The 19,643-nt window shown below is 41.6% G+C and overlaps 1 protein-coding gene across 6 annotated transcripts; it reads left to right on the forward strand.

Moving 5' to 3' along the window:
• Window positions 1-6,921: 6,921 nt before the first annotated feature.
• ZNF32 (zinc finger protein 32) lies at window positions 6,922-11,708 on the forward strand. Of its 6 annotated transcripts, none has more exons than XM_027111861.1 (3): window positions 6,922-7,021; window positions 9,381-9,520; window positions 10,724-11,705. In XM_027111861.1, exons 2-3 carry the CDS (start codon window positions 9,451-9,453, stop codon window positions 11,515-11,517), a joined length of 864 nt encoding a protein of 287 aa, XP_026967662.1. In that variant the 5' UTR covers window positions 6,922-7,021; window positions 9,381-9,450; the 3' UTR covers window positions 11,518-11,705. The 6 variants fall into 6 exon arrangements, with proteins under 6 accessions (XP_026967662.1, XP_026967664.1, XP_026967659.1 ...); XM_027111863.1 differs by having other exon boundaries at window positions 6,927-7,021; window positions 10,766-11,708; XM_027111858.1 differs by lacking the exon at window positions 6,922-7,021 and adding an exon at window positions 7,037-8,435.
• The last annotated feature ends 7,935 nt before the right edge of the window (window positions 11,709-19,643 follow it).

Here is a 19,643-nt window from a genome sequence, read left to right on the forward strand (position 1 = left end):
GAGTGCCTGAAAAATACTCTGCACTTTGAGGTACCTGGTTCCCATAATGAAAAGACATGCTCAACTCAATTCTATTAGATTTGAATATTTGAAAAGATACTCTTGTTGCCAAACTATGTGCCACCATCCCCTCCACTGGAATTATATAAATGTACGTAGCACTAAGATGGAAATTTCTAAAAGAAAACAAGTCTACAAAGCTGTTCTTCAGTCCTGAGGAACTTAGATAGTGGTAAAACACACAAGACATTTTTTAAAGTTCCATAGTCTAGACAGATACATGTGTGGCCTCCAATAAAAGGCTGCCACAGGTCATGATCAGAGGCTTTCAAGATAGTGGTTCTATGCTGGGTTTAATCTCCACTGTATTTAGAAGAACTCTAATATTTGTTATAAAACCTCATTAAAAGTGAGATAACTTCAGGTCTGAAACTGACCAGTTCTATTCTGTTGTATTCTCATAAATGAAACACACTGAAATATAAGGAAGGAAACTTTAGTTGAAATGTATCTGCTAAATATAAAATGACACTTTACTGGTAATAATCTCTTGTCTTGGCAGAAGAATTTTTTTTTTTTTTTAATTTTTGGCTGCATTGGGTCTTCGTTGCTGCACGCAGGCTTTCTCTAGTTGCGGCGAGCGGGAGCCACTCCTCATTGCGGTGTGCGGGCTTCTCATTGCAGAGCACGGGCTCTAGGCGCACAGGCCTCAGTAGTTGTGGCTCGCGGGCCCCGGAGCACAGGCTCAGTAGTTGTGGCGCACCAGCCCAGCTGCTCTGCAGCATGTGGGATCCTCCCGGACCAGGGCTCGAACCCGCATCCCCTGCATTAGCAGGAGGATTCTTAACCACTGCACCACCAGGGAAGCCCTGAGAAGAATGATTTTTATCTTCAAGTGCAAAGACTCGTGGGGTTCAGATTCAACTTTTAAAGTCATTGCAAATTAGGCCAATTGCAAAGCTGGGGGAATAGTCAACAAAACCACCCTCACTTCTGACATCAATTTCAAGTTTGGGGGTCTCCCCAAACCACCTTCAGCTTTGATAACTTGCTAGAAAGACTCACAGAACTCACTGAAAGCTGTTGTGCTCAGGGTTATGGTTTTTTTACAGGGAAAGGATAGAGACTAAAATCAGCCACAGGAAGAAGCTCACAGGGCAGAGTTGGGGGAAAGCACCAAACATGGAGCTTCTGGCTTTCTTCTCGCCATGGAGTCAGGTCAGCAATGCTTGCCAAATATTAATGTGTGATCATATGCACAGAGTACTGCCAGCCAGGGAAGCTCCCTTAGAGCCTTGGTGTCCAGAGTGTTTACTGGGCTCCATCACATAGACATGATTAATCACGCATGTAGCTGGACTTAGTCTCCAGTCTCCATCACCTCTGGAGGTCGACTAGTAGATACCACATGATCCAAAGCTCCCACCCTACATCACACTGCTACTCCCTGGAGTGTCCACATCCCAACCTAAGACTACCTAATGTGGCAGCCTGCACCCTAAATCACATTTTTAGACTATCCAGTATGACCCAAAGCCCCGGATGAAGATACCCCTATCAAGCATGATATTCCAAGGGCCGAGAGGTCACCTCCCAGAAACCAAAGACAAATGTCAGACCTCTTTTGGGCAAGGGTAAATTGTTTACTACACAGTAAAATCAGTTGTATGATTACTACAATTGTGTATTTTATATTTCAAAAAATGTGTCTGACTAATCCAAAACACTTTTGAAACTTTTAAAGCCTTTTACAACCATCAACTGTATTTTTTACATATTTTAAAATAAAAATCATTACTCCTTTTTTTTTTACTTCAGTTATACCAAATAAAAATAAAGCTAATTTTTAAGTTTTGCTTGGAAAGGAAAATGAATAAGAAGGAAAAAAGACAGTGAGGCAGACAGTTTGTATGTCCCTACATTTATCTTGCATTTTAATATTATCATTACCAACAGATTTTATTTTTTTCTCTAAAATAAGGAAATGCCACAAATAGGAGGAATTAAAGGAGACACAACATCTATGTGTAATGTGGGATCCTGGACTGGATTCAGGAACAGAAAATGAACAGCAGGGGGAAAACTGATGAAATTTAAATAAGGTCAGTCACTTACTGTTAAGTTGTACCACTGCATATTATACCAGTGTTAATTTCCTGGTTTTGACTATCATATTATAATTCTGTGAGCTGTTAGTATTGGGAAAGCTTAGTGAAAGATGAATGTGAAAACTCTGTCTAGTTTTTGCAGCTTTTCTGTAAGTCTAAAATTATTTCAAAATAAAAAGTTAGAAGAAAAAGGTTTAAAATGATCTATCTCTGCTATTCAAGGATTCTCTCAAACAATCATTTTAATCTTTTTGGAGGTTGACCAACTCTTTAATGAAAAGTATGTACTATCTGCCCTAAAAAGCCTCCAAGTCCACTTTTGCCATTTTGCATGTTCACAGACCCACATGGAGCCCATCCATGGGCCCCAGATGAAGAACCCTGGCTCAAAAGACCACAGCTCAGGACTTGGGTGTGGTAGTAAGTAACATCCAACAAATAACCTGAGCAGGAACAACTTCTAGCTCCCACCTGCAGTCACATTCATGCTTGGGACTTCTTACAAAATGCGAGGCCTTGCTACAAAATGGGCTGTGCTCCCCTATGACATTTCCTCAGAAGGTCATTATGAAAGGACAACACTCACCCACACAACAAAAGGCACCTCCTCTTTCTGGGCCAAGCAGCCCCTACATATATCCTAAAGGGACCTTAAGGCAGCCCCATTAAATGATATCAAACAGAATAATCAGCTCTGGGCATGAGAAGCTCAGCAGGAAATGATGGCCGGGCCCATAGTCCTGGAAATAGAAGAAAATATATACCAAGTGTAGGGCATCTGTCCCCACCCCCCAAACTTTCCTTCCCATCTTCTGGTTTATAAGCAACTCCCTCAAGATGCTAAATGAAGAAAGGCACAGCTAGTTACATGGTAGAAATAAATGGCAAGAATTTAAAAACAGCTGAAGCCTGCATAAATAGATCCCTTAAGGATAAATAATTTATATCTGAATAGTTGAGGGAATTTTGAGGTTACAAAAGCTAAGACGCATACACTAGGCATTATTAAGCCCAAATTACTAGTATCCTGAATTTATAAATCAGGTAAGAATAGTGAGATCAAACACAAGACATAATTGTGCAAAGAGACAGAAATAGCTGCAGAGAACAGGACTGGCTTGTCCAAGGAGAGGCCAAGATGACTTCCAGCCCTGAGAAATAGCTGGCAAGTCAAGAGACACTTGCAGGCTCTAGCCGAGGGATCAACAACCTTTCCAGAGGATTGCACTAAACCACAGACTCCTTTCTTTCTGGTAGGTCCAGCTACTCGAGCATGGCCACTGAGCAGGAGGGGCCTGAAAGAAAGCCAGCTTTCTCCCAAGCACTGGTCTCCATGCTGGACATAGTACAATGGTTTTGAGGTATGGGAAGACTGGTTAGTTCAGTGAATGTACAGAATAGTGGGATGGGATGGGGGTTCATAAAACACAGTTCTTAAGAGATGACTAAAGGGGCTTGCATTTCTGATGGGGGGAGTAAACACAGACTTGAGGCATAATGGAAATTATTCTGATAAACTCTTCCAGGAGGGCAGATCCTCATTCTACCACTCTAGATCCAAAGACTCTGTTGAGATTATGGCAGAAAATGAAGCCCTTGAGGATCATGCCATCTCATGCAAGCTTCTGGGGCAGCCCCTCCCTTCAAAGGAACCAAGAGTCCTTTCCAAGTCAGTAATTCACTTTAGAATTTACTGTAGAATTCTGCAGCTTTCATTCCACATTTAGGATTCAGTTACCTCATTTTTTCTTTTCCTGAGGAAAAAAACTGTGGAAGTCAAATGTATATTTTTAGGACTTTTTGAAACATATTAGCAAATGTCTAATCAGAATGACTGTCTCAATTTACACATGGATGAAAACGTCCATTTCCCCATTGCAATATTTTGTCCCCATTGCAATATTTTGCCATTCACTAGCTAGGGAAAAATTTTCTTTGTTTCAATTAGCACTTTTAAAAAATTAGTAAGTCTAAGTACTTTTCTTTAATTCTACTTTTTGTGTGTGTGATTTGCTATCCTTTGCCAAATTTCCATTGAAATATTTTCTTTCTCCTATTGATTTGTATGATCTATTTAAATATGACAATTATTAATATTTTCCTAGCTTGTCATGTGTTAACTTCAGTTAAAGGTGTTTTTGACACAGAAGTATTGGATTTTAATGCAATCAAATCCAGCAATCTTATTCTTTATTGTTTCTGCCTTTGTTATTACCATGGTTAGGAAAACCTTTCCTAGGCCAAAATTATAAAATTATTAAACCATATGTTCTTCTGGGTCTTTTATGGATCTGGGTTTTACCTTTCACATGTAATCCACCTGGAGGCTATCTTGGCATAGGAGTTAGATAAACATTTACCTTTATTTTTTCGCCAAATGGTTTGCCTTTTGTCATAACAAGTTATTGAATTATCTATCCTTCTGTGATGTTCTGAAATGCATGTGAAGTAAAGTATTAGTTCTTTGGCAATTTTTCAAATTGACATTCCTGACACCCTTGCCCAGCTCCCCTCCTTCCTGCTGAGTGTGTGTTAAGATGCAAGCAGTGGTTGAGGACTGGGCCCCACGTAGGATCTGGGTAAAGACTGCTAAGTGTCTGTCAAGGGAGGAGTGGGTGGGTCTCATCTGGGTCTCATCAACTCCATTACTAACCGCTTTCTCCTCCACTTTCTATTCAATGTGTCCACTTTCCTGAGACAGCTTAAGATTTGTTGAAAAAGGTGACAACATTCCCCCTTTACAGTTACCTTCTCCCACCAAAGCTTTGTCTTCTACTTTCACAATGGGAGCTGAAACGTCCTAACAACCACAGCTGATCCTGACCCCAACAGAACTGATAGGACTTCTAGGCGCATGGTGTTGTTTATCAGCAGGGGAAATGACTTCGGGCCCTGGGGTGACACACTCAGCCTTACTGACACAGCCTTGCGAGAGAAGGGAGCAGAGATACTCATACAGCACCACCCAATCAGGTGCAAGGACTGGCCCTTGCTTGGTGCCACCTGGGCTACGAAAATTGTCTGTGGCTGCTGTAAAAGGAAAGAAAGAGCAGTGACTGTGCCCGTCCCTTAATGCCCTACCCCTTTCTCTTTCCGACTCTGGAACAAATAATGAAGGAAGTACCACAGGGAGCCTTGCATTTGTGCTGAGGGGCCTTTATGGAGTGGGGCCCTCAGGGCAGTTTCCCCTGCACACTCAGGGACTTCTCTGTAAGACAGCTGTTGGCCCTGGTTTTGAGGAAGAGCATTCATTTTGCCTTCTCAACTAGACTGTCAGCTCCCTTTCTAGAAGAGAGTGTATCTTGTTGACATTTGTGTCCCCAAAACCCAGCACAGTACCTGACATTTAAAATGGGCTCAGGACATAAAGGTTCAACAAACTTAAGTACCGATGTGTTGTTAGTAATAGTAATAACAGACACTTAGGAATCAACTTATAACTTACACTTTGTACACTGTGTGAAATTAAATGTTTTGTTTTGTTTAACAGGTGGCTTTGGTGTAGAGGACAAGGACATAGCAAGTGGAAACATTCCTTGTGAAACTCCTCATTCAACAGGATAGACTAGTCTCTGAGTGGGAGCTCTGGAGCAGGGAGCCTGGAGAGAAGTACACTGAGGAGAGCTCCAGGATGAAGGAAAACAAAGGTGATTCCAAGGGGGAGGAAGGAAGCCCAAAAAGCCTAAAGCCCCCAGGAACTTTAATGCCAGTCTTCCCTGACCAATTCCCTCTCAGAGGCCAGGATCCTATAAAAATGCATTTGAAGGTGGCTTGAGGCATTTAGACAGCCTTTAACTCATGGATGTTCAAAATCAACCTTTGTCCCCTCCCAGTATCATACAACAGGGCCAGGGATTTGACTTGTGGCTCTTCAGAGAAGCCCCATGAAAAACAGCTCTTGGCCCCTGAACACCGATTTTCAGGGCTTACAATTTCTCAATGCTTCAGACACACAGTCAGTTAAGAAAAAAATCTAATTTATTACCCTAGAAAATACTGTTTTCTCTCCATAATTCATGGAGTACATACAGAACGATTTTTTTCTGGGTTCACTCACATACCTGCCTTTGCTCTGAAGCAATAGGATAGCGGGGTGGCCTGGCCTGGACCCTGGCCCTTTCAAGAAGCCTTCACCTGGCCCCTGTAGCTGTCACCTGCGCCTATCCTGGGCTCTCCACCAGGTAAGAAGCCTGTCCAGAATCCTGTAGCTAGTCAATTTGCTTGTTGGCTCCAGACTGTTGTGATGGAGCCAACAAGCAAATTCAGGACAATTCCAAACCTGATCTCTTACCCATTATTTAGGGTGCAAATTCTTACTGATGGGATCGGTAGGGCATAGCTCTCCTCTCCAGGCTCTCGAAATTTTCCTGTGATGTTCCAAGTCCTCTTTCCCCACAGACTTCACTTGAAATATTTGCTCCTTGTCTCAGAACTCTAATTACACATTTAGTCTCTACTCATGCAGCGGCTCAACGCAAAACCCCCTGAACACCCGAGGCTTTATCAACTCATTTCTTCCCAACACTTTGCTTCAGAACCCTGGGTTCCCCCTGTCCTGGCTCAGCGGACGGCTTCACCAACCTGCCATCCCACGCCTGGCTAATCTGAGGGGCCGTTTGGTGCTCTCGGCCCCCGCTCTACATCCGCGAACAAGTCGGCATCTCTGGCTCGGGGCCAAACAGGAGGGACCTGAGCGCCCAGCGCGCACCAAGACCCGCAGAGCCCGAGCGGCCGGTCGCATCGCCGAACTACGTTTCCCACAGTACTCGGGGAAGCCGGGGCCGCCGAGGTGCGGCCCGCCCCCGCTCAGGCTCGCGCGGAGCCTCCTGGGAGTTGTAGTCCGGACCGCTCGCGCCGGCGCTGCTGAGGGCTTGTTGTCGGCCTTTGTCTGTCTGCGGGCGCGCGCCGCTGCGGTGAGTGAGGCCGCCGGCCGGGTCCTTACGCCCAAGCGAGGCTGGGCCCCGCCTGCAGGCCGCGGTCCCTGAGCCCCCTGGGGCCTTGAGTAGGCCTGGCCAGCTTGGACTCCCCAGGGCAGCCAGCTGCGTGGGGAGAGGTCTGCGGCCCTTAGGAAAAGGTCCAGCTGGACTAGAGAAAGGGGTGCTGAGGCCCAGCGCGCAGGGCCGGCCCGGGGGTTTGGGGGTGGGGGCAGACCTGAGGCGGGAAGGGAGAGCCTGTCGGTAGAAGCAGGGGTCCCTCCGCCGCACAGCACGGCCGGGTGTGGAGCAAGGCCCTGCACCCCGAGACGCGGGACGGGGAGACCACAGGCAGGTGTGCCCCGGGGCCCGCGGGGAGGGTTTCAGAAGACGCACAGGAGAAAGTGCAGTCTCTCTGAGGTGGGTGAAAGGGAGAAAGGACAAACTTCGTTGGGTGGAGAATAGGAAAGGACAAAGTGGATTCAGGTGTGCAGAGAAAATAATCACCCCTCCCCAGAATCTCCTAATCCTTAAACTATCCCTCAAGAAAGCAACAATCCTAGTCCTCTGCTGTGGACTCTCAACTTTAGGCCTTAAACCTGTAGGTCATGTCAGAGGCCCTTCACATTTGGTTCTTTTATTCTCCCAAGAGCTACTTGATAATACAGTGTTATCAGACTATTTAGTAAGTGAGGAAATAGGGTCAGGGCTGTTTGGTTACTTGCCCAGTGTCATTTAAGGGGAGAGAAGGGTAATCCAAGTCTCTCATGGCCTAATTCTGAGCTCTTTCCACAGGATATAATGGCCTTTCTGATAGAAGCAATATTTTCTACTATAAAGTGACTTTATCCAAAATCTTCAGGAAATTGATTCCTCAGATTTGTGGAATCTAGGGAGAAAAATACGACAACTTCCCTTTATTAATCAAGGAGGTTCCTGAGACACAGCTGAGCTGTTTCCTGTTGAATATCTCACAACATGTGGAGAGGCACAGCTGTAAGTGCTGCCCACACGTTCTGAGCAAACTATTTGCTGGACTAACCAGAGACAGAGTCCAACCTCAGGTAGCAGGTACCTATATACTTTCCACTGACTCTTGATGGATGTGTGGTTGAGCAGTAACACCTTCCACTTCCAAGTGAACGGTGTTGTAGTGTCCTGACACTCTGATAGGGCATCGCTCTGTGTCTTGTACTGCAAATTGGAGCTGAGTCCTCCAAATAAAGAGTTTAAATGCCTCTCCAGTCATCAAAACATGCAGCAGAAAGGGCAGTTGTCAAGAAGACCAGGTGTTTGGGTTAACAAAGAATTGTAGCATCACACTGCTATTTCATTAAATCAGGAGGCCAGCATTTTCATGGGACATAGTAGAGGGAAACAAAGATTATACATTGGACCACTGCATAAATAAAGTGTAAGTATTCAGTAATTAGGGTCCTGAAATAAGAAGAATATCCCCCCCCAAAATACAAAAGGATAATGTGGAACACGAGGATTCCTAGGATCTGGAAGAATAGTAAGGTCTGGTCAAGCTCTGTTCCATTCTATTTCATTTTATAAGAATTCTCACCAGCTTTTTAGTGACGAGAAAGTAGAGAATTGTCTGGACATAGGCTTTGGATCCAAAAAGTCTTGGATTTGAGCCTTTACCTCACCTTGACTCCTTACTGGCTCTGGAAATAGGGGCAAGCTACTTACCCTAATCGGTGTGCCTTGGGCTTGGTTTTGGAGTCTGAAGTAGGTCTTTTTTTCTCCAAGAATTGGCAAGTATTTATAGTTCCTCAGAACTGGTATTCTCATACCTTGAAGCATCTGGAGCCTCCTAAGAAGTGCCAAAAGGAAATATGAAATCTCTTGTTCTGTCCTAATAACCTAGAGGGGACTGGAGAGGAGAGCTGGAGCCATTTCAATCATAGAATCAATCATGATGGCTGAATTTTTTTTTATATTCTGAATTCCTTTGGAGGCTTGGAGGATAGAATAGCAGGCTGTTAGGCAGGGGAAGGAAGTGGACGATTCCAATCACATGCTAAGGCTAAGCTAAGGTACAAATAGGATGGACCATTATCTTGGCACTGGCAAGAAGAGATACTTGTTTGCTTTATGTCTTCTCTGCTTTCCCACCTCCTGCTTCCTCCTGGACTCATTTATAAGTGGTCATGGTACCTTTTGGCTCATTTTGCAGTTACATTGTAGGTGACTGACATTACATTAGGCAATCAAGATTTCCTCCATTCATTCATACCCCAAACTGGAGCTCCTGTTGACTTTATTCTCCTCACTTATCAATTCTCCTGTCCTTTCCTGTTTGTTTTTGTTGTTCTGTTTTGTTTTTGTTTGTTTGTTTTTCCCTCCCCAGGTACTCAAGAACAGCCCATGGAAGAATCATATGAAGAGGTGGTGATTAAGGTCATACAGCAGGAGTGGACATGTTTGGATTTCCAACAGCTACTCTGCTGGACTGTCATGGAAGATATGCCCAGAATGTAGCATTTTTCAGTGAGTCAGTTGATTGCTGGGATGCCCTCAACTCATAATAATCAGTGTCCCTGTTCTCAGCACTAGTTAACAGGCTGAGGATACAGAGAAGATGTTCCTTTGGTGGAGCTCACCGTTTCTAGGGATTACAGGGAAAGCCTACAAACTGGAGTTAGAAATAGTAGAAACAGAGCACAACAGCCTTGATATGGAGGTAGTCTCTGAGAGAATGAATGAGCAGTTTTAAATCTCAGCACAATCATTGAATAACAAGTTGAAATCTCCCTAGGATGACTCCAAGAAAACTATTATTAGTGATGAATGGACCCATATTTAAAGTGCAGTAGAAGCCTCATATGCAGGGCAATACTGGAGAGTACTGTCAATATCTGCATAGGAAGTGTTGAGAATAACTTCCAAACCAAAATAGACTTCAGTTCCACCATAGCTTAGCAGATTGAAATAGCATGGATTTTAAAGGGAAAAATTCCTTGGATCAGATTCTGTGATAGCCCTGACTTGATCTGTGTTATCAGACAAGTTATTTAACTTTCTTGTGCTCCAGCCTCTTCATCTGTAAAATGGGACAATAAGCTCTGTCTTGCAGGGTGCAGGGATTAGAATTAATAGATGTAAAGTACCAAGGATTCTGCTACATATATTCTGATATCATGGAGCTTACTCCACTGTTAGGAGAGCAGACTAGAGCAGAAGTGGATTTCTTATGAAACTAATGAAACAAGGTTCAAGATCTTTCCCTTACATTGGTCTCTTCAAGGCCTTGTCCCTACTTTTATACTGTTTCTTAGTGAAATCCATCCAAAATTTTAAAACTTTAGGCCCTACACAACCTGGATCCACACCTGTTTTGGTGTCAGAACTTGGGTATGGCACTAATTTGATCGTATATAGTTTTCTTAATTTTTCTGAGCCTGTTTTCTTATCTTTAAAATGGAAACAACCATGTCTATACACAATACTATTTGGGAGGCTAAATTAAACTAAATTTAGAGGCAGTACACTGCTATGGAGCATGCCTGAATCCCAAGTCTATGCCTACCTAGCTGCACAATCTTTGACAACCTCCCTATACTTTCACTTTCTTAACTGTAGCAATAGATTGTTTTCAGGATTAAATTATCTATGCAAAGTTTATAGTATAATATCTGGCACATTATAAGCACTCAAAGCATTGTTTCTTTTTTCCCTGTTCTTCTCACTCAGCATATTGGTGCCTCTTACATGACTTCCCTCTCATTTTACCAGATGTGATGACAGAAGCCCACCACAAATATGATCACTCTGAGGCCACAGGATCCTCAAGCTGGGATTTCCAGAATTCTTTCAGAAGAGAGAAGCTGGAACAAAAATCCCCAGATTCTAAGACACTACAGGAAGATTCACCTGGAGTGAGACAGAGGGTATATGAGTGCCAGGAATGTGGAAAATCCTTCAGGCAAAAGGGTAGTCTAACGTTACATGAGAGAATCCACACTGGTCAGAAGCCCTTTGAGTGTACCCACTGTGGAAAAAGCTTTAGGGCCAAAGGCAATCTTGTTACACATCAACGAATACACACAGGAGAGAAGCCTTATCAGTGCAAGGAGTGTGGGAAAAGCTTTAGTCAACGAGGTAGTCTGGCCGTTCACGAAAGACTCCACACTGGACAGAAACCCTATGAGTGTGCTATTTGTCAGAGAAGCTTCAGGAATCAAAGTAACCTCGCTGTTCACAGAAGAGTTCATAGTGGTGAGAAGCCCTATAGATGTGATCAGTGTGGAAAAGCCTTCAGTCAGAAAGGAAGCTTAATTGTTCATATCAGAGTCCACACAGGCCTGAAACCCTATGCCTGCGCACAATGCAGGAAGAGTTTCCACACCAGAGGGAATTGTATCCTGCATGGCAAAATCCACACAGGAGAGACACCCTATCTGTGTGGCCAGTGTGGGAAAAGCTTCACTCAGAGAGGGAGTCTGGCTGTGCACCAGCGAAGCTGCTCACAAAGGCTCACCCTATAACCACTCTCATCAAAGGAAGTTCTCTTTATGAATTAACAGCATAAAATCCCCTGAGGTTAAACAACCTATTCAATTTTACAGAATGAATGGAGACTCCTTCAGAAAGACCATCATTGGGTAGAGCAAACTGACTTTTCTCCCTTCCCCCAAATGAATATCAAAAATAAATGTCTTGTTTATTATCGTTATCATGTATGATTCATAATTTGTCCACTTATTTTGACCTAATTTCCCAAGGTACCACCATTAATCTAGTACACAATTGGAGATTTATGTAGCATATACAGATTTTAAATTTACAATTGACACCATCAGCCTGTTTTAAAAAGTCAGCCTCTTACCAATCCCAAGATTATTTTCTTCTCTACATATTCAAATTAATCTTGTTTTGCATTCAAGACCACTGGGCAGAATTCATGAGGCAAATCTAATAATCCTCATATTGAATATTATCTGAATGGTAGTCTCAACAGCATATTCTAACAAATCACCCATGTTCATAGCAGAGGCCCTAGCCTTTCCTTACAAAAATGGGATCCCTTCCAAGCCTGCACTGTGGTTTACTTCAGTCTTCCACTCCTAACTGGGATAGAGATAACTTGCCTATAGCCAAAGAGCAGACAACTATCTACAACAGTTGACACAATGACTCTCTCTCCCTTTTGGCAACAGCAGCAATATCTCAGAGTTAGAGTCACCTAGTAAGGGCATAAGTGTCCTCATTACTGAGCTCAAATTTGTAGTCAATAATGAAGTTCCAGTCCTCCAACAACACAATCTTCTTCCTCCTACACAGATACATGCATGCACACACAGAAGAAATTTGGAAAGTAATAGTTTTTTACCTCTAGTGGATGAGATTTGAGGAATAGTGGAGACGAGAAGTTGGTTTTGAGGGGGAATTTCCAATTTTTTTAACTTCAGCCATCTCTAAATTTTCATTCTGAGCTTTTATGTAATTAAAATGATGAATGATGTAGATGGAGTGGTTTTCTTGATAAGATACCATTCCATTCTTTCTTTACCCTATAAGCTGTAGGTTCCTATAGACTATAGGCTCCCTCTAGTAGATCCTATAGGCTGTAGGCTCCTTAATCCAAGAAGCTTAACAGAAAATCTTGAGAGAGAGGTAAATTTTATCGAAGATCTTTAGGCATAGAAACACTATGAGTTTGAATAATAATACAATAATACTCCTAAAGATACCCTGATAATTTTTTTATAAATTTATTTATTAGTTCTTTATTTTTGGCTGAGTTGGGTCTTCAGTGCTGCACGCGGGCTTCCTCTAGTTGCAGCAAGCGGGGGTACTCGTTGCGATATGTGGACTTCTCATTGTGGTGGCTTCTCTTGTTGCAGAGCACGGGCTCTAGGCATGTGAGCTCAGTAGTTGTGGTTTGTGGGCTCTAGAGCGCAGGCTCAGTAGTTGTGGCACACGGGCTTAGTTGCTCCACAGCATGTGGGATCTTCCCGGACCAGGGATTGAACCCATGTCCCCTGCATTGGCAGGTGGATTCTTAACCACTGCACCATCAGGGAAGCCCTACCCTGTTAATATTTGAAGATGCATACCAGAATGTTCATATCACCCTCATTTATAATAGTCATAAACTGGAAATAACCCAAATGTCCAATAACAGGCAAGGTAATAAACTGTGGTAGAGTCATATAATAAAATACAACTCAGCAATAAAAAATAACAACTGATACATGCAATAACCTGGATGGGGCTTCCCTGGTGGCGCAGTGGTTGAGAGTTCGCCTGCCAATGCAGAGGACACAGGTTCGTGCCCCGGTCCGGGAAGATCCCACACGCCGCAGAGCGGCTGGGCCTGTGAGCCATGGCTGCTGAGCCTGCGCGTCCAGAGCCTGTGCTCCGTAACGGGAGAGGCCACAACAGTGAGAGGCCCACGTACCACAAAAAAATAATAATAATAATAACCTGGATGAATTTCAAAGATTTGTGTTGAATGAAAGAACCCAAACACACACACACACACACAAATATAGTACATAATTCCATTGATATAACTTCACAGAACAGGAAAAACTAATCTGCGGTAAATGACATCAAACAGTGGTTGCCTCTATGGAAGAGAGGGGAGGGAACTGACTTGAAAGAAGCACACGGAAACTTTACAGAGAGAAAAAAATGTTCTCTTCCTTTCTTCAGGTGGTAGATGCATGGGTCTATATAACTGTCAAAACTGATTGAACTCAACACTTAAAATCTATGCTTGTTATATGTAAAGTACATTTTATATATAAAGTATAGTATATGCAAAGTTTAAAGAACAATGAGGTAGTTTTAAAATATTGCCCACAAGTTCTTCCGACACTCATCATGTGTTCTATGTCACTTCCCCTTGAATCTGGGTAGGCTTGTGTCTGCTTCAAACAATGAAACATGGTAGAAGTGATGCTACATGACTTCCAAGAATAGGTCTAAAAAACACTTAAAAGTCTGAAAAGTTTCTGCATGATTCTCAGAACACTTGCCCTGGAGAAAACCAGCTGCCAAGTAAAAAAATCCAACTATCTCAAGGCCACTCTGCTGGACAAACAGCATATAAGTGCTCCAGTTGACAGGTTCACCTGAGCTCCCAACAGATAGCATCAACTCTCAGCCATATGAGTGAACCATTGTAGATGCATAGCCCAGTAGAACCTTCAGATAACTATAGCCCCAGATGACATCTGATGAAAACTATGAGAAACCCACAAGTTAGAACTGCCTTCCCAAATTCCTAACACACAAAATCATGAGAAAAGTTAAAGGTTATGACTTTATACTACTAAATTTTCAGGCTGCTTGCTATACAACAGTATTAGTTAAAATATATATACATTTTAAGGATAAGCTATTTTCAAAAAAAATGAAAAATCTGGGGAGCAACTTGATATAAACTCTGAATAAAAACAGGAAATTAGGATTTATGGTTCACAAGAAAGCTTAAGGTATAAAAATAAACATTCCCTTTGACAAAATAGGAGGCAAAGTATAGATTAGTTACGCCAGATGCAAATCCAAGTTACAAAATAAAGTAGATGTGGGTCTCCATCAGTCCTGGACTATGAGAAATGTGTGTGTGTGTGTGTGTGTGCATGTGTGTGTGTATCTTAAAATCCTGGTTCTGCAAAAAAGAATCTGTAAATAAAGAGCAAATAGATCAGAAAATATAAAGTATCTTTAAAAATATAATTCCTATTTTCTATATGTATATTATTAAATTTCTTTAAAGACTGTTGGTTGCTTATATTAATATAATAACAAGAGAGTTCTGGTTCCAGATGGCAAAGTAGGAAGATTCTGAACTCACTTCCTCCCATGGACACACAGAATCTACATCTACATACAGAACAATTTCCTCGGGGGGTGGGGGGCAACCTAAAAACTAGCTGAGCAACTCCTACACACTGGGCAAATGAAAAAAAAACAAAAACAAAAAAAACCATACTGAAGCAGGTAGAAGAGGCTGAGACACAATCCCACCATAAACCCACTGACAGCAAGGCAACCCGCAATTGGGAGTGAACTCAAAACCCGGAGCTTCTCCCTGAGGAGTGAAGGGCTTGAACCCCACATCAGGCACCCCAACATTTAAGACCTGCACCTGAGAGACATACCCCCTAAAACATCTAGCTTTGAAACCAACAGGGCTTGCATTCATGAGACCCACGAGGCTATAAAGAAATTAGAAATTTAAAAAAAAAATGAGAAATGGCTCTTAAATGGCTCACATGCTCAGACAGATTCACACCAGGGTCCAGCACAGAAGCAGCCAACTGAGAGGTGCCCAGATTTTATGTGAAAGAGGCATATTTGCTTATGTTAAAGTGTCAGCCTAAGGAGCAGGCATCTAACTTAATACACATATAGGAGCCTACTGGGGTGCTCTCAGGGATGGAAGCTGGCAGGTGCCATCTTCGTGCTCTCCCTCTGCCATGCTCCAGCTCACCGGTAACTCCTGAAAAGGAACGTATACCCTCCTCTGGAACACTAATTCTTCCAGCTGAGGCCCATGGTTTGCCTGGTTCTGGTGACAAATGGGGCTTGCACTTCAGGGTCCCACGGGTCTCCAACCAAAGGAGAAAGAGTTCTTAAGCAGCTACCACCCCCAGAGCACAAAAGGCAATAGACCAAGGTAGCCAGTCTTTCTGTGAAAGAGGCATATTAGCTTATCTTCATAGCTATGGCCTAAGTAGCAAACTTCTATCTAAACACACATGTAAGAGCAAACTTTAATCCTCTCCAGAGACCTCAGAGGTCAGGCGCTATTTTTATGCTCTCCCTCTGCCATAATCCACAGTGCCAGTGTCTACTGGAGAGGAGCTTGTACATGTGTCTGATACCCCAAATTTATGTGGGTGCTACCCAGGGGACATTCCTTGATCACCTTGCTCTGGTGGCCAGCAGGGCTTTGTTCATGGGTCCCAGGTGACTGTAACAAATGGAGAGACAATTATTGGCCAGCTACCATCCCCAAAGCACTGCACAGAAAGCAGACTAAAAAACACACCCCAGTCTTTCTGTGAAAGAGGCTGATATGCTTGAGCTTCAGCCTGAGGTGCAGGTTTCTGTTTGGCACACAGCCAAGGATGAAGGCCAAAGGATGCCATTTTTGTGCTCTACCTCTGCCCTGCTATAGGTTGCTGTATCTCCCAGAAAGGAACTTGTACATTCATCTAGCACTCCAACTTTTGAGACTGTTGCAAAGGGGGCAACTCTAAATTGCCTGGCTATAACGGGCAGGCAGTCCCAAAAGACTGTATATAGTTGTATACTTTAAAGGCTGCTGTCTGAGAGTCTAACTTCTAATCAGCTTGCATGTAGGAGCTAACTGAGATCCTCTCCTTTGGAATACTGACAGGTAATGTCACATCCTCTACTACTGAGAGCCACTGAAAGTAAAGTCTGCTTAGAGAATCACAAAAGTTGGAGAAAAAACCAATAGCTAAGGCAGGGTTGAACAATAAAATGCACCTACTACGCAAGACCTTCAAGACTGGGAGAGATAGCTGTTTTATCTAATACATAGAAAGTAACACAGACACTCAAGGAAAATGAAGCGAGAGAGGAATATGTTCCAAATGAAAAAAAAAGATAAAACTTCAGAAAAAGTCCTTAATGAAATGGAGACAAGGGATTTACCTAAATAAGAGATCAAAATAATGATCTTAAGGATATAAAGATGTTCACTGAACTTGAAAGAAGAACGGATAAACACAGTGACAATTTCAACAGAGAGGTAAAAAAATATATAAGAAAGTATCAAATAGAAGTTACAGAGCTAAAGAATACAGTAATTGAACTAAAAAATACACTAGAGGGGTTCAACAGCAGACTAAGTGAAGCAGAAGAAAAGATCAGTGAACTTGAAGACAGGACAATGCAACTCACCCAATCAGAGCAGGAAAAGAAAAAAGAATGAATAAAAGGGAAGATAGCTTAAGGGACTTATGAGACATCAAGTGAACCAACATTCATACTGTAGGAGTCCTTGAAGAAGAAGAGAGAAAGAAAGGAGCAGAAAACTTATTTGAAGATACAATGGCTGAACACATTCCTAACCTAAGGAAAGAACAGATATCCATATTCAGGAAGTCCAGAGAGTTCCAAATAAGATGCACCAAAAGAGACACACACAAAGATACATTAAAATTTAAATGTCAAAAGTTAAAGACAGAGGCTTCCCTGGTGGCGCAGTGGTTGAGTCCACCTGCCGATTCAGGGGACACAGATTCGTGCCCCGGTCTGGGAAGATCCCACATGCCGCAGAGCGGCTGGGCCCATGAGCCATGGCCACTAAGCCTGCGCATCCGGAGCCTGTGCTCCACAACGGGAGAGGCCACAACAGTGAGAGGCCCGTGTACCACAAAAAAAAAAAAAAAAAAGTTAAAAACAAGGAGAGAATCTTAAAAGCAGCAAGAACAAAATGACTTGGTACATACAAAGGAACTCCCATAATACTATGAGCAGATTTTTCAGCAGAGACTTTGAAGGCAGAAGGGAATGGCATAATGTATTTAAAGTCTGGAAAAGAAACTGCCAACTGAGGATACCCTAATTTGCAATGTTGTCTTTCAGAATTGAGAGATAGAGTTTTCCAGACAAGCAAAAGCTAAAGGAGTGCATAACCACTAAACTGGCCTTACAAGAAATGTTAAAGGGACTTCTTTAAGCTAAAAAGAAAGGGTGCTAAATTAGTACAGGAAAACATATGAAAGTATAAATCTCAATGATAAAGGTAAATATATAGTAAAATGTAGAATAATCAAATGCTGTCCGTTAATCACTTAGAAAGCTAGTATAAAGGTTAAAAGACAAAAGTAGCAAAAATAACTATAACTACAACAATTAGTTAAGAAATATACAAGATTTAAAAATTTAAATATGACATCAAAAACAAAATGGGACTGGGGAGAGTAAAAATGCAGAGCTTTAGAATGCATTCAAACACAAATTGTTATCAACTTAGAATAGACTGTTATAAATAAAAGTTGTTATATATAAGCCTCATGGTAACCACAAAACAAAAACGTATAGTAGTACATAAAAGATAAATGAAAGGAATCTAAACATACCACTAAAGAAAATAATCAAATCACAAAGGAAGAGAGCAAGAGAAGAAGAAAAAAAAATTACAAAACAGCCAGAAAATAATTAACAAAATGGCAGTAAGTACATACTTATCATTAATTACTTTAAACGTAAATGGACTAAATTTGCCAATGAAAAGACATAGAGTGACTCAATGGATATTTTTTAAAAAAGACCTATGATATACTGCCAACAAGAGACTCACATCACACTGAAGATCAAAGGATAGAAAAAGATATTCCATGCAAATAGAAACCAAAAGAAAGCCGAGGTAGCTATATTATATAACACAAAACAGACTTGACTGTAATAAGAGACAAAGAAGGGCATTACATAGTGGTAAAGGGATCAATTCAGAAGACAATATAACATCTGTAAATATTTATGTACCCAACATAGGAGCACCTAAAATATGTAGCAAATATTAACTGATCTAAAAGGAGAAAGAAACAGCAGTACAATAACAGTAGGAGGTTTTAATATCCCACCATCATCAATGGATAGGTCATCCAGACAGAAAATCAATAAGGAAGCATCAGCCTTTAATGACACATTAGACCAAATGAACTTAACAGACATATATAGAACATGCCATCCAACAGCAGCGAAATACACATTCTTCTCAAACGCACATGAAACACTCTCCAGGACAGATCACATGTTAGACCACAGAACAAGTCCTAATAAATTGTAAAAGAAATGTCAAGCATCTTTTCCAATCACAATGGTATGAAACAAAAACAAACAAAAAAATTAGTTACAAAAATAAAACTGGAAAATTCACAAATATGTCTTGATTAAACAACATCTACCGAGTGAAATGAACATCATTAATCATATGACAAATAAAACATAAAAATTATAGGATCATCTCAATAGATGCAGAAAAAGCATTTGACAAAATTCAACATCCTTTTATGATAAAAACTCTACGAAGTGGGTATAGAGGGAACAGAGTTCAGCATAATAAAGACCATATATGAACGTCCACAGTTAACATCATACTCAATGGTGAAGAACTGAAAGCTTTTCCTCTAAAATCAAGAACAAGACAAGGGTGCTCACTCTCACCACCTTTATTTAACATCTTGGAAGTCCTAGCCAGAGAAATTAGGCAAGAAAAATAAATAATAGGCATCTAAATGTGAAAGGAAGGAAGAAAACTGTAACTACTTACAGATGACATAATATTATATGTAGAAAACCCTAAATACTCCACCAAAAAACACGTTAGAATTACTTTAAAAATTCAGTAAAGTTGCAAGATACAAAATCAATATACAAAAACTCTGTTGCACTTCTGTACACTAATAATAAACTATCAGAAAAATTAAGAAAATACCCATTTACAATTGCATAAAACAAAATACCCAGGAATAAATTTAACCAAGGAGGTGAAAAAACTATACCATGAAAACTATAACACTTTGATGAATGAAACTGAAGACAACACAAATAAATGAAAAAATACATCATGCTCATAGATTGGAAGAATTAATATTGTTAAAAGAGCCATGTTACCCCA

The sequence above is a fragment of the Aethalodelphis obliquidens genome, unplaced genomic scaffold, assembly GCF_003676395.1.
Source record: "Aethalodelphis obliquidens isolate GAN/ISIS:26980383/991018 unplaced genomic scaffold, ASM367639v1 scaffold11, whole genome shotgun sequence".
Taxonomy (NCBI): Eukaryota; Metazoa; Chordata; class Mammalia; order Artiodactyla; family Delphinidae; genus Aethalodelphis; species Aethalodelphis obliquidens.

Excerpts from the sequence above, each read along its gene's own strand:
- ZNF32 (XM_027111861.1), top strand. The coding sequence starts at position 9,451 with ATGTTTGGATTTCCAACAGCTACTCTGCTGGACTGTCATGGAAGATAT. Across the intron at positions 9,521-10,723 it reads CCAGAATGTAGCATTTTTCA|CATATTGGTGCCTCTTACAT; the intron begins GTGAGTCAGTTG and ends CTTCTCACTCAG.